This window comes from Lithobates pipiens, unplaced genomic scaffold (assembly GCF_037356315.1).
Source record: "Lithobates pipiens isolate NorthernLeopardFrog02 unplaced genomic scaffold, aLitPip1_a1.2 Scaffold_8, whole genome shotgun sequence".
Lineage (NCBI taxonomy): Eukaryota > Metazoa > Chordata > Amphibia > Anura > Ranidae > Lithobates > Lithobates pipiens.
The window spans coordinates 383,004,393-383,021,746 of NW_027507903.1; the positions used below are offsets into that span (position 1 = coordinate 383,004,393).

Here is a 17,354-nt window from a genome sequence, read left to right on the forward strand (position 1 = left end):
GACAGAGAGACTTTGTTCCAAATCAGGGACAGTCCCTCAAAATCAGGGACAGCTGGGATCTATGAATGAGTGTTAAATGACAGTGCAGCTGACCATACACAGATATGTTTTTGGATCCAGCCTTTGAGCTGAACGAAAGAAAAAAAAAAACAATCGGATTCCTTTAATCATGCTATGTATGGCTATTGTATTCTAAGCCCTTGTACACACGGTCGGACATTACGACAGAAAATGTCCGATCAGACTGTGTTATCGGATAATCCGACCGTGTGTGGGCTCCATTGGACTGTTTCCCTCGGAATATCCGACCGACAAAGTTTTAGAGCTGGGCTATAAAATTTTCCGAAAACATGATCCGATCGGACTTTGTCCGATCGTTTGTAGATAATTCCGATCGGACAAAGTGCCACGCATGCTCAGATCAAATTCCTAGACCAAAGCTATTGGCTACTAACTAAATTACATCATCACGTTACGAACGATCGGATTTTCCGACAACTTTGTCCGACCGTGTGTATGCAACACCAGTTTCGGACAAAATCCATCGGACAAAATCCGATGGATTTGGTTGTCGGAATGTCAGACCGTGTGTACAAGGGCTTACACCTGCACCAGCGGCTGTCAGAATACATGTGAAATATCTGACTGGATGCAGCCACTACTCAGCTTAAACATTTCTATCCGGCTCTTTTTGTTTTTTAATGGATGTTGGACAGGAGGATGGTGACAGGGTGATCTACGGCGCAATATCAGATGGTCATATGGGGGTTGACTGTGCACTTTGCAAAGTCTAGTTGCTCCAGAGCTTAGTAAATGAGGTAAAGCTTCACGTTGCAAAGAATACCCAATTCGCAAGGAAAATTAAAAAAACAGCATTTTTGCTTGCACATTACTGAATGATGGAACTCAGCAGAGTGTCTGCTCATTCACTAAGCTCTGGAGCAACTGCTCTTGCAGAGTGCAACTGCACTTTGCAAAGTGCACAATTTATCTGTCTTTAGTAAATCAACCCCATAATGTGTTCAGCTTCAGGGTCATGGCAAACTAGTGATTACATCTGGCAAATCTGCCGGATGTAAGAGAAATAGACACAGGTGTCCATCTGATGCTCCCTGGCTAGATGATCAATGTATCAATGTATCAATGTATCTCTCTGCAGCATTTTTATTAGTAAAGATGCCTTGTTCATCCAGCCAGCAAGGGAGCAACTTTTGGAAATTTATGAGTATTTTCTCTGGACTGTGCGGTGATTAGTAGTGTGTAACTGTGATTTGCTCATTTTAAACGTATAGCTTAATTCTGGGCTATTTTTATTAAATGGCCTCCAGAATAAGCAGCTAAGGCTATTTCAGTATTGGCTGCTTATTATTGTTGATTCTCTGTTCCTGTCCCCTTGCTGCAATTCCTTTATGCCACAAGATGTCCTCAGTATTTGAAGTTGACTGTGGCCCAGCTGTCCTTTGAAAGGCATACAGTACCAGTTCCAGACATTTTGTAGCATAGATATAATTTGTATTAAATAAAATGCATACCACGCTATTCTGTATAAAAACAGGTTCACTGTGTACTAAGAGGTGTGGTATAGGGATACCACGCATTTTAGTATAAATAGAACCAGCTGCACAGAAAAACTGTATTTTGTGGGTAAAGAATTAACCTCCCTGGCGGTATGATTATGTCGGATTTTAGGTGCTGAAAGCGGTACAATTATTTTGCATGCAAATTTGGCATTTTATATTGTAGGCCTGTAATTCTTAGAAATAATTCACTTAAATCCATCCAAACAAGAGTCTAATAGACTTCCCAGGTATGATAACATTTGAAATATGAAATCATAAATTATATATTAAAATAACTTGATTCCAATTTATTATCACTGTTTTCTAGCTGGTCTATAACCACTTTTGATGTAAACGGACATTTTTTGGTAGCTATCGACAATCTCCAGTTTCCTGGCATAAAGACAGTATTTATAATATAAAACTGCATGCAGGGCACTGGACAAACCACTAGGGACAAAGGGGATGTGTAATTATTTGATACAGTAATTTAATCTGTAAGATTACAGTATACTGTATCTATACTGTGTTTTTTACTTTTTGAATTTGGCACCGAACTCCATCCCTGTGCGTCGCAACGCTCGCAGGGAACGGACCTCGGCACTGTCACAGACCGAGTGAGACACGGCGGCTCGCTGATCAAAGTGGGGAGACATCGCTGGATCCAGGGGACAAGGTAAGTAACCCCCTCCATGGATCCAATGATGCAATCCCGAGTCTGGCTCGGGAATACCGCTTATGGTAATTAAATCTTACCCCGAGCCAGACTCGGGAATACCGCCAGGGAGGCTACATGTGGAAAAAGGGGAAAAAACTGTGCTATACCTCAAATAGTGAAGAAACAAGCTGCTAATATTCAAACAAAGTCCAAAACCGTATACAAAAATAATGTAGCACTAGAATCTGTGCACAATAAAGGGAAGGTGTGTACCGTGTAAGAAAACACCCCAAATTTTTTTTAGTATGAAGGGTAATTGCATATAATATGCAACTACTCCTAAAAAATTCACCCAAAAAACCTAGGTGCATATAAATAAATAAATGACATAATAAACCCAAATATCAAATGTCCAATAGAGGTCAAATAATCAGCTGGTGTCTATGAATGTCTCTACACAAATCCGAAGCTGACACTCAGAAAAGCTTGACAAATAATATCCCAAAGAGGCTTGACAGATGATATCTGAATAAAGAGATTGAATACTCTTACCGGAAACGTTGGACTCACCTACCTTGTTAGCAGTGTATCATACAGGCTTGCAGCGCTCAACCTCTCGTGATAGAGGAAATCGAACCAAAACGAGACCAGGCGGTAAAACTGAAGATTGCCACAAGGTGGAGCAGCATACATCCGAACTGGTAACTCACAGGCGGTAAAACTGAAGACAGCCACAAGATGGAGCAGCATACATCCGAACTGGTGACTCACAATGAAATGGCTCAATGGGAATCCAATATATTAAGAAAAAGAATGCAGAAAACTGAAGAGACTGTCCGCCGCACCTTCTCACATTTGGGACCGAAATGTGTGATTCTAGCGCTACATTATTGTTGTATAAAGAATTACTTAAAACAAATTATTTAATTTCTTTAACATCTTAATACTTTTTTTTTTTTTTACAGAAAGGTGCAGGCTTACATCTGGATTTCTTCTGCATAGCTTTGCTGATTATAGTGATGTCATTTATGGGTCTTCCGTGGTATGTCTCAGCCACTGTAATATCTCTTGCACACATGAACAGCCTAAAAATGGAAACAACAGTTTCTGCTCCAGGAGAACAACCAAAGTTTTTGGGCATTAGGTAAATGTTTATATTTGCGATCTAAAGAAATGTTAATTATATACACCAATCAGTCACAACATTATGGCCACTGACAGTTAAAGTAAATTATATTGATTATCTTGTGACAATGGCACCTGAAAGTGGATGGGATATATTAAGCAGCAAGTGAACATGCTGTTGTCATGGAGACTTGGATGTATGCTATGCACACAGCCAAATCTCCTGTTTCTCATAATAACATTTCATCTAAACTATATAATACTTTACCTTTCAACCCCAGGGCTGTCTTTAATAATGATTGGACCCTGGGCAAAACTTTTCTTGGGGGCCCTCTCCCCATGCAGTTTTGCTCTCTACCTGCTCTGAGACATACAATAAATAGCAGCTAGACGCGAAATCAGATTACTGAATCAGATCAGGCAGCTATTACGAATGGTTGCCAGAGGTTGCAGTGTATCATTACTGCTCATTGACTGGTTGCTAGAGGTTACAGAACACATTACAGCTCGTTGGATAGTTGCTAGAGGTTACAGCACATGATTTCTGCTTGTTGATTGGTTGCTAGAGATTACTGTGGATATGACCTCAGGGGGGCATGATATACATATCAATGCCGCCGGCCACCTCTATTTACATGTAAACACAGGGTCTGCAGGTGAGTCATCTGTACACAACAATAGGGCAGAGCTGGGCAGCTTTAGGAGCAACACTTCACACTGAGATATTGGGACACAGCACAGCACATTCCCTCAAGGGGTGAGGGAATTTAAACCAGAATTGTTGGCAAGTATGAGGCAGCTGCTTTGGGCCCCACAACAATGACAGGGCCCAGGGCAGCTGACCCTTTTGCCCTGCCTTAAAAACGGCCCTGTTCAACCCACTCATCCAAGTAATCAGACATGTCCATGCTTCTTACGTTCTCAGTTCCATCAGCCTCACTTCCCCTGAGGGTAGTCAGCCTGGTTCTTTTATTTACACATAAACAGGAAGCCACACTCTGGAGGGTTTGCCTCCAACAGCTAAACCCCTCCTGCACAGTTTGTGACCTCACAGGAAAATGAACAACACAGGATGTTAATGACCATATAAGGACATGACCAGAATCAATTAATTTATACAATAACCAATGAATGATGACTACAATTCCATTGATAGAAATCCTTAATATACATTGTTCCAGAGAACAATGTATACCTGGATTATGCTACACTTCCTTGTGGGTGGAAGGTTATCTGCAGATGCACACTGCGAATCCCGACATGTGCTGATCAGACACAGCAGAGACAATGAGCGTACATGCGCCCATAACCGATCTTTGCAGAGCAAACGTATCCCCTCAGACGATCGTCTGTGCAATGCACAGGGGCCCTTTCACTGGCGGACATAACCCCACTCTGCAAACACCTCTCTCCAAACAGGAAGTTTACCACTACCTAACAGGTCTCAACCAGTGTCAGTCTGCCCCATCAGCTCTTTAGAGTGGGCTGGGGGAGAATGAAAACTGGGGGGACTCTTATGACAATACATATTAAAATACATCCAATACATCTTCATAAAATTTTCCACAACAGCTGTCTCTGAAGTTAATGTGTTGATAGCAGAAAAAATGGGAACCATATTCTAATGGCTAAACAACTAGGTAAGGTTATTTCCATAATTCTTGTGGGATGCTTCAGGTCTCCATTGGTCAGGACCTACCAAACGTGGAAGCAAGAGGATCATGGTTGGCCATAGCTCACTGATGCATGTGGGAAGCGAAGACTGGCTTGTGTAGTCCGATCCAATAGAAAAGCTACTGTAGCTCAAATTGCTGAAAAAATGTAATGCAGGTTCCCATAGAAAAGTGTCAGAACACACAGTGCATTGCAATTTAATGCATACAGGGTTGTGTAATAACAGATCATTCAGGGTGCCCATGCTTGTCCACAGCCAAAAGTGCCTATGATAGGCATGTGGAACTGGACCACAGAGCAATGGAGGAAGGTGGCCTGGTCTGATAAGTTCAAAAATGGTTTGTGGAACACAGCAACGAGTTTGAGGTGTTGACTTGGCCTTCAAACTCTCCAGATCTCAATCCAAAAACTAAGTCTGATCCATGGAGGCCGCACTTCAAAATTCACAGAACTAGTGTAGTCCATGCCCTGATGCGTTATGGTGGGTGGTCATAATGGTATGGTTGATCAATGTATTACTAGCATATAATATATAAATATATAAAATATATATATATATATATATATATATATATATATATATATATATATATATATATATATATATATATATAACCATCAAAAACCTCAACACATATGTAGTAAGGAGTTAAACACAGGTGTATCTAAATGGAGGTCACTGAATAAAATATACAGTAAATATTGCAATGGTCTTGTATTTTATCCTTCTTGTGCATGTGTTTGCAGGGAGCAAAGAGTAACTGGATTAGCAGTGTTCATCCTAACTGGAGCTTCGGTTTTTCTTTCACCAGTTCTTAAGGTATTTTTGTACAGTAATGATACTTGGTCAAAAAATAACTTGCACGTTTCTTCAAAATTACAGATTGAGAAGAAACAGATACTTTGTTGAATACCATTTTAAAATATATGTGAAACCACACAATCAAATCAACGTGCCTCTGTGAATCATGGCCCTAATGGGTGATAACATTTATGTTATCACCCAAAGGGACATATTTTGTGTAAAATGAGAGGCGTTTACACACAACTGTGTGTGATTGTAAACAAATAAAAACAAATAAAAATTTAAAAGTGAAAGCCACTAGCATAGTATAGTATAACTGTAAAGGAGAAGTGCAGGCAGATAGGATTATGCATTCCAATTTAACAATACAAATGGGCACTTCATCCAGCTGGATTAAGAATAAAACATTTCTATAAACCTATTAGATTTATTTTTCAATAAAAACAAACTTGTACTTAGCTCATTCAGGAAAAAGTAACATGTTTGCATGACAGCTGAGAACATCCAGTGCGGATACATAGCTTATGCCTTGTTTGTTGCTCCACAGAGCATTATGAAATACCCAAACCTTCCAGATATGTGGCACCTCTCTTCACTCCCACAAATAAAACACTATTGTAGCTGAGAATCCATTTCCCAGGCCAAGCTCTGTCACATGGGACAGGAAAGGGTTCTTCACCCTTTAAAAGCTTTACCCAGATTGACCTGAAATTTACACAGGGATCTTTTCTTAGGGATCCAGCAAGTGAACAGTAAAGTGCTATAATCCAAAACACTTTGTTTAGATTTCAAGATTTTATGAAACTACCGCAGGAGGGTGGTTCCACTCTAGTCTATACAAAGACCACTTTAACAACAGGGTTAGAGATGGGGTAGAGATGGGCCGAGCACCTTTTGTTTCGCGCCACAACAGTTTGGACACTATTGAACTGTATGGGACCTGAGCAGGAAGAATCAAAAGTCCCCATTTTAAAGGCTTATATGCAAGTTATTGACCATAAAAAGGGTATGGGGGCCTGGGTACTGCCAGTGGGGACATGTACCAATGCAAAAAAAAACTTTCAAAAAAGATAATCTTTAAAGGAGCAGTGATTTTAATGATGCTTAATGTGAAACAAAAAAAAACATTCCTTTAAATATAGTGCCTGTTGTTCCCTTTAGTCTGCCTGTAAAGTGGTGCATCTGTACCGTTTATAGAACCTGCTGCAGCAAAACTGATATTTAAAAAGAAAACAAAATTACATTTAAATTGATTTTCTTTATTTAGTAAACAATGACTTGGGGAGCCAGTCTGTATGATGAGGTCACATTTTAGCGAACTTGGAACAAGATTAGAGATTTTTTGGATAAATTCTGGTGTCTCCTTAGCAGACTTTGGATCGAAATAACAAAGGTTTGCGCCACAGTGAGCAAGCCATATGTGAAATAGCCAAATTATAGCACACTCAGGCCAAGATTAACAATTTGGTTTAGATAAAGTCTGGTGTCTCTTTTGCAGACTTTGGATAGAAGTAACAGGTGTGGAAAGATTGGGCTTTGGTGGTGCTTTCATACCGTAACCCTATAGAGGTACTCTTGATGAAAGCAAGAATTGGCCTACCTGTAAAAAAAAATTAAATATGAAGCCCCTGTCAAACAGGTGGGGATAAAGTGGTCTTTGGGTGTTGTTGGTGCCTTCACCCTGTAACCTTCTAGAGGCACTCTTGATGAAGGCAAATTCTTGCTTTCGCTGTAAAATATTGAAATTTCTCATCCCTGTCAAACAGTTGTGGAAAAAATAGGTCATTGGGTGTCAGGATCACTTAAGTGCTCCTGCTCCTTATTCCAGCATCCTGGTTTTGGCCATTGCATTCTCCCCGTTTGCGGTAATTGATGTGGTCAGTCATCTGTTATAAGCAAGCCAAACGCTCTGCTCCTTGCTTGTGATAGAGACAGTGATACCTGCTTTGTTACTGATCGAGCACCCATTTGTCTGCCCTGTTTTGCTAGTTTGGATTTCCCTGTGTATGACCTGGATCGGAATTTGGACTTTTCCCTGAACTCACCCTGCCTTTTACCTGGACTGTCATAGAACCACACTATCTGTCTGCTAACTGCAAGTAGTCTGTTTGCTGAGTTTACATCTGCCCTGGCATGATGGCCAGGCTCCTGGTAACCGATTACCGGTAGGCCTGCTTGCCTTAAGGGAAAGCTATAGGTGAAGCACACAGTAGCCAGCTATAGTGTCTGACCACCTGCGTTGGGGTAGACGTGACATTATAACAAGAAAAATAATTTCTGTCAAGATGTATTCTACACAGGCTTGCTCATTTGCTTAGGAAATTTGCAAACTGACACACCAAATCCAGGAACTTTCTGTGCGTATAAACGCACCTCCAGCAGTAACACAGGAGCCAGAGCACAAAGTTAACCTTCTTAATCTTTTTTCTGGTGACCCCCATGTGTTTTCCAACTTTAAAAATAGTTATATGCTATACTTTAAGCTTAAGCCACACTCCTCTGGTTCTGAAGCACAGCGGATCAGCCTGATTATTACATGGTTGCAGGGGGATCCCTAGTCTTGGGCGTTTAGTCTTCTCACCGATGACCCAGCCAGAGGGTCAGTGTCATGCACCTGGTGGTCGAGCCCAGTGTGCAGGGAGCCGCTTCTCATATTCCCCTGGCTCGAGAACCCCTGATAGAGCAGACAGGGGCTCGGGAGTGCCAAGGGGCACCAGTGCCTGACAGGCAAGCTGATGCAGGTGCTGATCCAGACCTCCAATGTGTAGTGAAGAGACTAGTAGCAGACCAAGTAGGAAGCAGGAACAGACTGGAAGCTGGAGACAACACGCAGTAGGGAGGTGTACGGTAGTTCAGGAAGAACCGACTGATAGCTGAAGACCGTAGACAACAGGGAGGTGTTCTGCAGCTCAGGAGGATCAGACTGGTAGCCAAGATCAGCAAACAGGGAGGTGTTCTGTAGTTCAGGACACAAGCAGGTGCAGGCAGGCTGGGTCATACACAGGCGGGCAGATAAGGTACAGGGCAATAGCCAAAGAAGAGTCGTGGAGCAAGCTGGGTCGGTATTAGACATGTGCGATTAGTTTCGTATGAAACGAAAAGTCGTATGAATTTCTGGAAAGTCGTACATTTGTACGAATCCGAAATACAAATTTTTATGCACACAAATTATGAAATTTCGTTTACGAATTTCGAATCCAAATTCATAACGAAAATTCGTAAAAGAGGCAGAAGAGACATCAGGACAAGCCGAGATCGGAGACTGGCAGAAACCAGGAATGGTCAAGAACAAGCCGGGTAACAGGAATCAGGTAAGCAATATAACAAGCGTCAAGGGTCTCGGGAAACGCTGTAGACTGAACAGCAAGGCAACAAAGTGACAGTCTCCTTTAAATAGTACTTCTTGGCGCCAAGTGATGTCACAAGGTGCGCGCGCCTGTGTGCTGTCATTCACGCTGCCACGAATGCGTCGGGCGGCTCTTTTAATGGGAACCCTGCGCACAGGTATTCTGCCATTCTGATTGCTGGAACATCTTTCTTGACATTGCCCTCCTCCAAGGGGCAGCCTCCGGATGCCCGATTGAGCCATCTTACTAGGGTGAGACTTTTTAAAGGCCTGGATCAGTCTTTTTGCCTGGATGTTGGGCTCCGGCTTCCAAGAGTTCTCCTCAGGACCATACCCTTTCCACTTCACCAGATACTGGATTTGGTTATGTCTCCTCCTGCAATCCAGGATGGATTCCACTTTGAATTCAACCTCCCCATTGATGAGTACTGGTTCAGGAGGACCGGTGTTTCAGTTGGAGAAGGGGTCCGGAGCTACAGGTTTGAGTAAGGCTACATGGAAAACTGGGTGAATCCGAAATGATTCCAGTAGTATTAATTCGTAGGCCACATTATTGATTTTCCTTTTCACTGGGAAAGGACCCACAAATTTAGGGCCCAATTTTTTAGAAGGACTTGATCTCTGGGGTCTAAATGGAGATTGCTTTGTGGCAGAGTGAACAGAGTTGTTATATGCAAATTCAGCAAGAGGTAAGAGGAGGGGTGCCCAATCATCCTGGGAAAATCAGGAAAAAACAATGCATGTATTGCTCTAGCATTTGATTTGTTCTTTCAGTCTGGCCATTAGTCTGAGGATGATAGGCAGATGAGAAGGAAAGGTCAATTTTCAGGGATCCACATAGTGCCCTCCAGAACTTAGAAGTGAACTGTACCTCTCGGTCCGAAATAAAATTTGCAGAGATACTGTGGAGCCTCACAATCTCTTTGATGAAGATCTTTGCAGTTTCGGCAGCAGAGGGAGTACCCCTCATTGGCAGGAATTGAACCATTTTGGAAAGTCTATCCACTACCACAAAGATGGTTGTGTGTTTTTCTGAAGGTGGCAGCTCAACAATAAAATCCATGGAGATCATTCTCCATGGTCTATCTGGGACAGGTAGTGGCTTCAACAGACCCCATGTCTTAGACTTGCTGCCCTTGTTCTGGATACAGATGGTACAAGATTCCACATAATTCCTGCAGTCATTCAATAACTGTGGCCACCAAAACATGCGCAGGAGTAGCTCAGAAGTATTGTGTATCCCAAAGGGACTGGCCAACTCATGGTCATGGCAGGACCTAAAAACAGCAACTTGTACCTCTTGAGGTACAAATTTTTTTTCTCTTTACCGCAATAAATCATCTCTTGTCTGTAGAGTGACATCAGGTGGTGTCAGGGAATTGTTAGACCAGACTGTGTGGACTGCACAGAGGAAACCCAGAACGAATGTGAATGAAAATAACAAGTGTTTATTATAAAAGAAAGTGAAAACATACAGTGCACAACCAACCACAACAGCAAGAAATATATATACAATAAATGGGAACTACCGGAGACGTCAATGAAAGCCAGGCCGAGGTCATATACCGGGGGATCAGTCAATGGGTAAGGACGGATGGATCGGCTGCAGAGCAGGGATCTAGGTAGCAGGAGGGACAACAGGTCCAGGATGGGCTCAGGATAGGAAAGGGACAGATCAGGTAGATACAGGGTACAGGGTTCAGGGTTCAGGGTTCAGGGTTTAGGTTCAGGTTCAGGTTCAGGTTCAGGTTCAGGTTCAGGTTCAGGTTCAGGTTCAGGTTCAGGTTCAGGTTCAGGTTCCAGCGGTCAGGGCACTTGCAGAGAGAGATACCAAGGCAAAGCATATTAGCGCTTGCCGGGTATATATAAGACTGATGATTAATCTCACGTGACAGCTGATCGGAGCAGATGCTGTCTGCTCCACACTGCCGGAGTACACCCGCTGGTGAGCGCCGGTACTACAGTCCAAAAGATAAACAGCGCCACCAACGGGTGGACCTTTTCATGACAGTACCCCCCCTCAAAGGAGCGGCCTCCGGACGCTCCAACTAGGTGTAATTGTCCCAGGTTAATGGCCTCAAACCACACCATGGATGAGGGCACGTCAAGCTGGGTACCGGGCACGTCAGGGCAGACAGCGGGCACGTCAGGGCAGACAGTGGGCACGTCAGGGCAGACAGCGGGCACGTCAGGGCAGACAGCGGGCACCGACTCCGCAGACTGAGTAGCGGACACCGAAACTTCAGGCTGAGACATGGGCACTTCAGACTGGAACACCAGTATCCAAGCATCAGGCTGGGAAGCTGGCACATCAGGCTGGAGATACGGCACATCAGACTGGGAGGCAGAGACATCAGGCTGGCAAGCAGAGACATCAGGCTGGCAAGCAGAGACATCAGGCTGGCAAGCAGAGACATCAAGCTGGCAAGCTGGAACATCAGGCTGGCAAGCAAGGACAACAGATTGACAAGCAGGGGCACCAGGCTGACAAGCAGGGGCACCAGGCTGGAAAGCTGGAACGTCAGACCAGAAAGCTGGAACGTCAGGCCGGAAAGCTGGAACGTCAGGCCGGAAAGCTGGAACGTCAGGCCGGAAAGCTGGAACGTCAGGCCGGAAAGCTGGAACGTCAGGCCGGAAAGCTGGGGCATCAATTTGGCAAGCCGGCACATCAGACTGGCAAGCTGGCACATCGGGCTGGAAGGCAGGCAGCGACACATCAGGCTGGAAGGCGGGCAGCGGCACGTCAGGCTGGAAGGCGGGCACTGGGATGTCAGGCTGGAAGGCAGGCACATCAGGCTGGACAGTAGGCACATCAGACTGGAAGGCAACGGACTGGTAGGCCGGGGCATCAGACTGGAAGACATCAGACTGGAAGGCCGGGGCATCAGACTGGAAGGCATCAGACTGGAAGGCCGGGGCATCAGACTGGAAGGCATCAGACTGGAAGGCCGGGGCATCAGACTGGAAGGCATCAGACTGGAAGGCCGGGTCATCAGACTGGAAGGCATCAGACTGGAAGGCCGGGTCATCAGACTGGAAGGCATCAGACTGAAAGGCCGGGGCATCAGACTGGAAGGCATCAGACTGGAAGGCCGGGTCATCAGACTGGAAGGCCGGGGCATCAGACTGGAAGGCCAGGGCATCAGACTGGAAGGCATCGGACTGGAAGGCCGGGGCATCAGACTGGAAGGCATCGGACTGGAAGGCCGGGGCATCAGACTGGAAGGCATCAGACTGGAAGGCCGGGGCATCAGACTGGAAGGCATCAGACTGGAAGGCCGGGGCATCAGACTGGAAGGCATCAGACTGGAAGGCCGGGGCATCAGACTGGAAGGCATCAGACTGGAAGGCCGGGGCATCAGACTGGAAGGCATCAGACTGGAAGGCCGGGGCATCAGACTGGAAGGCATCAGACTGGAAGACATCAGACTGGAAGACATCAGACTGGAAGGCCGGGGCATCAGACTGGAAGACATCAGACTGGAAGGCCGGGGCATCAGACTGGAAGGCATCAGACTGGAAGGCCGGGGCATCAGACTGGAAGACGTCAGACTGGAAGGCCGGGGCATCAGACTGGAAGACGTCAGACTGGAAGGCCGGGGCATCAGACTGGAAGACGTCAGACTGGAAGGCCGGGGCATCAGACTGGAAGACGTCAGACTGGAAGGCCGGGGCATCAGACTGCAAGGCGTCTGGCTGGAAGGCCGGGACATCAGGCTGCAAGGCGTCTGGCTGGAAGGCCGGGACATCAGGCTGCAAGGCGTCTGGCTGGAGGGCCGGGACATCAGGCTGGAAGGCCGGGACATCAGGCTGGAAGGCCGGGACATCAGGCTGGAAGGCCGGGACATCAGGCTGGAAGGTGTCTGGCTGGAAGGCCGGGACATCAGGCTGGAAGGCGTCTGGCTGGAAGGCCGGGACATCAGGCTGGAAGGCGTCTGGCTGGAAGGCCGGGACATCAGGCTGGAAGGCGTCTGGCTGGAAGGCCGGGACATCAGGCTGGAAGGCGTCTGGCTGGAAGGCCGGGACATCAGGCTGGAAGGCGTCTGGCTGGAAGGCCGGGACATCAGGCTGGAAGGCGTCTGGCTGGAAGGCCGGGACATCAGGCTGGAAGGCGTCTGGCTGGAAGGCCGGGACATCAGGCTGGAAGGCGTCTGGCTGGAAGGCCGGGACATCAGGCTGGAAGGCGTCTGGCTGGAAGGCCGGGACATCAGGCTGGAAGGCGTCTGGCTGGAAGGCCGGGACATCAGGCTGGAAGGCGTCTGGCTGGAAGGCCGGGACATCAGGCTGGAAGGCAGGTGGCACGACATCAGACTGGAAGGCAGGTGGCACGACATCAGACTGGAAGGCAGGTGGCACGACATCAGACTGGAAGGCAGGTGGCACGACATCAGACTGGAAGGCAGGTGGCACGACATCAGACTGGAAGGCAGGTGGCGCGACATCAGACTGGAAGGCAGGTGGCGCGACATCAGACTGGAAGGCTGGTGGCGCGACATCAGACTGGAAGGCAGGTGGCGCGACATCAGACTGGAAGGCAGGTGGCACGTCATCAGACTGGAAGGCAGGTGGCACGACATCAGACTGGAAGGCAGGTGGCACGACATCAGACTGGAAGGCAGGTGGCACGACATCAGACTGGAAGGCAGGTGGCACGACATCAGACTGGAAGGCAGGTGGCACGACATCAGACTGGAAGGCAGGTGGCACGACATCAGACTGGAAGGCAGGTGGCACGACATCAGACTGGAAGGCAGGTGGCACGACATCAGACTGGAAGGCAGGTGGCACGACATCAGACTGGAAGGCAGGTGGCACGACATCAGACTGGAAGGCAGGTGGCGCGACTTCAGACTGGAAGGCAGGTGGCACGACATCAGACTGGAAAGCAGGTGGCGCGACATCAGACTGGAAGGCAGGTGGCACAACATCAGACTGGAAGGCAGGTGGCACAACATCAGACTGGAAGGCAGGTGGCACAACATCAGACTGGAAGGCAGGTGGCACGACATCAGACTGGAAGGCAGGCGGCACAACATCAGACTGGAAGGCTGTCACATTGGACTGGAAGGTAGGCAGCAGGACATCAGGCTGGGTAGCAGAAACTGGGACGTCAGGCTGGGTGGCTGGGACTGGGTTGGTTGGTGCGGAGGCAGGTTGGGTTACTGGCAGGATTGTGCGGGTCGGAAAGAACTTTAGTTTCTTTTTTGACTTAGCCACTGCAGCTTTGTAGGTAGGTGCAGGGCTGTAAGAAAAGAAAGTATCTGGGCAAAAGGAAGACCAAGGAACAGTGGCAGGAGGAGGGTTCTGTGGGACTGTTACAGGTGGAGGAGAAGAGGCGGGTGGATTGAAGGCAGGATAGGTGCAACACTTGGTGACAGGATAATAGTATTTGGTAGGAAGTGGAGTAGACTGGGCTGTAGCTGAGGTTGCCATAGGCAATGGGGAGATAGACACTTGGGAAGGAAGGTGGTTAATGACAGGGCTGGAGTGTTGTGGCTTGGCTAAACGCAGGAGATCTGACCATGCTTGTAGTACAGGTTGAACAAACACTGATTCGCACACAGCCTGGCTAACCAGAGATTGCACTGAATGGATGCAATCAGACAACACCTGCCGTGGACAAGAGGAATAACATTCCATGAAATAGGCTGGATCATCCTCTAACAACCATACCAGAGATTCAACTTGGCCCAAATTGAAGGGGGGAGAAAAATCATCACTTCCTTCGGGATAACATGACAGGGCTGGCTTTGCACATAACTGGATCAAGGGCTGCACATCCTCAAATGACATGTAGCCCTGATCCACCAGGGAATGAGCTGATCGGATGGTTTCCATCAGCTGGTCACTAGTCCATCCTTTTAGAAGCTGGCGACAATATTCACCATCCTCTTCGGCCAGCAGAGAATAATACAAGATTTCATTGAAATCCATATTGGCCGACTTCACAGGTCGGGATGGTTCCTCAATGCAGCCACGTCTGGTCAGGGATGGCCTTGGTATACTGTCAGGGAATTGTTAGACCAGACTGTGTGGACTGCACAGAGGAAACCCAGAACGAATGTGAATGAAAATAACAAGTGTTTATTATAAAAGAAAGTGAAAACATACAGTGCACAACCAACCACAACAGCAAGAAATATATATACAATAAATGGGAACTACCGGAGACGTCAATGAAAGCCAGGCCGAGGTCATATACCGGGGGATCAGTCAATGGGTAAGGACGGATGGATCGGCTGCAGAGCAGGGATCTAGGTAGCAGGAGGGACAACAGGTCCAGGATGGGCTCAGGATAGGAAAGGGACAGATCAGGTAGATACAGGGTACAGGGTTCAGGGTTCAGGGTTTAGGTTCAGGTTCAGGTTCAGGTTCAGGTTCAGGTTCAGGTTCAGGTTCAGGTTCAGGTTCAGGTTCAGGTTCAGGTTCAGGTTCAGGTTCAGGTTCAGGTTCAGGTTCAGGTTCCAGCGGTCAGGGCACTTGCAGAGAGAGATACCAAGGCAAAGCATATTAGCGCTTGCCGGGTATATATAAGACTGATGATTAATCTCACGTGACAGCTGATCGGAGCAGATGCTGTCTGCTCCACACTGCCGGAGTACACCCGCTGGTGAGCGCCGGTACTACAGTCCAAAAGATAAACAGCGCCACCAACGGGTGGACCTTTTCATGACAGGTGGGGAGGGAACCCCTATGGAAGTGTGTTTGATCTGGGATAGCAAATCTCCTCAGAGCAAGAGAAAGTTTCCTGAGGATAGGATGGTGTCTGGAGGTGAGGGGACTTCAGAGTACTCAAGGTTCTTGTGTTCTGTATAGACAAGAATTGGATGTGCCCCTCCCTCCAAAAGGTATCACCAATCTTCAAGTGCGGCCACGATTGCTAATAGCTCTGCTACATCATAATTCTGCTCGGCTTCGGATAGTTTGCGGGAAAAGAATGCAACTGGGTGCAAAAGAGCCTTGGGTCCCTGTCTCTGGGAGAGTACTGCCCCGACTGCTATCTCCGAAGCATCCACCTCCAAGATGTAGTGCTGGGTCAAGATGTTTCAGAACCGATGCAGAGGTAAACAGATCTTTCAAGGTCACAAAGGCCGTCTGAGCTTCGGAAGACCAGTGGAATCAGGTGCCTTGCTTAGTCAACCTCGTGATGGGGGAAATGATGGTAAAAAAATCCTTAGTCTACAAAAAGTCAGTGGTGCGCCACTTATTAGTTACAGCCAAGGCCTGTACTCCTCTTAACTGGAAGTCAACAAACCCACCGACTATAGATTTGTGGCTTAAAAAAATAGACATTAACAAAATGGAAGACCTTATCCTTACAAGCCAAGATAGAGAGGAGACATACTCCAAAACATGGCAATTATGGAATATGTTCAAATACTCAGAGGAGGTACAAGCACTCAGAGAAACCCCTCAGAATTCAACTACATAAATCCCCTCTACCAAGTTAACAACATATCATAGACTGAAGTGAATATATATACTGGAAAGATGTATAGACCCATGTTCATGAGTTCCCCCCCACTCCCCTACCCACCTGCACAACCTCCCCCTTCTACTATCTCTTCCCTGCTACTCTTAGCATTTTTGTGCACTGCCCAAATTTCAATTTCCTCTTTCCCACTTCACTTTTATTCATCTAGAAAAAGGGCTATAGCAACCTGCTTAACCATAATCAGACACAAGAGACAAGCTTGTAGATGAAAGAACCTACATCAGAAACCAAACAGGAAAACCATAGATAGCTATGGAGAAGAAAACCACCCATCTACGATGTTTTTTCCAACAGATGACCAAATAAGAAAATGCTGCTACTTACTCAACATCACCCACATGCCGTATCTTATTTGCATGCACCTTTATCTGTATCTGTATTACTGTTATTTTGAATATATTGCTGCTGTGGCCTCTTATAAACTTCTGGTAAAAATTTGCAAAGCCCACAAAGCATTGGGTTCCTTTTTTTATCAGTAGGGGCTGGCCAGTCCGGACTGGCAGAGACTGTCTGAGGGTGCATTTTGATACCCTCCACTGAAATGATCAGTCCCAGGAACTGAATGTTCTGTTGTTCAAACACGCACTTCTCAGGTTTTGCATACAGGCGTCAAAGTCGTGTTGGAACGCTCTTGACATGTTCACGGTGTTCAACCAAGGAGGGGGAGAAGAACAGGATATCATCCAAGTATA

The 17,354-nt window shown here is 46.6% G+C and overlaps 1 protein-coding gene across 6 annotated transcripts in view; it reads left to right on the plus strand.

Moving 5' to 3' along the window:
- Positions 1-17,354, plus strand: part of LOC143964154 (electrogenic sodium bicarbonate cotransporter 1-like) — a 1,025,456-nt gene that overhangs the window by 828,303 nt on the left and 179,799 nt on the right. For 5 of the 6 annotated variants that reach the window (XM_077473848.1, XM_077473846.1, XM_077473847.1 and 2 more), the window contains 2 exons: positions 3,183-3,361; positions 5,764-5,836. The exons of the other annotated variant lie outside the window; for it this stretch is intronic. In XM_077473848.1, coding sequence (XP_077329974.1) covers positions 3,183-3,361; positions 5,764-5,836 — 252 coding nt within the window. The remainder of the gene's footprint in view (positions 1-3,182; positions 3,362-5,763; positions 5,837-17,354) is intronic. 6 annotated transcript variants of the gene reach the window in all.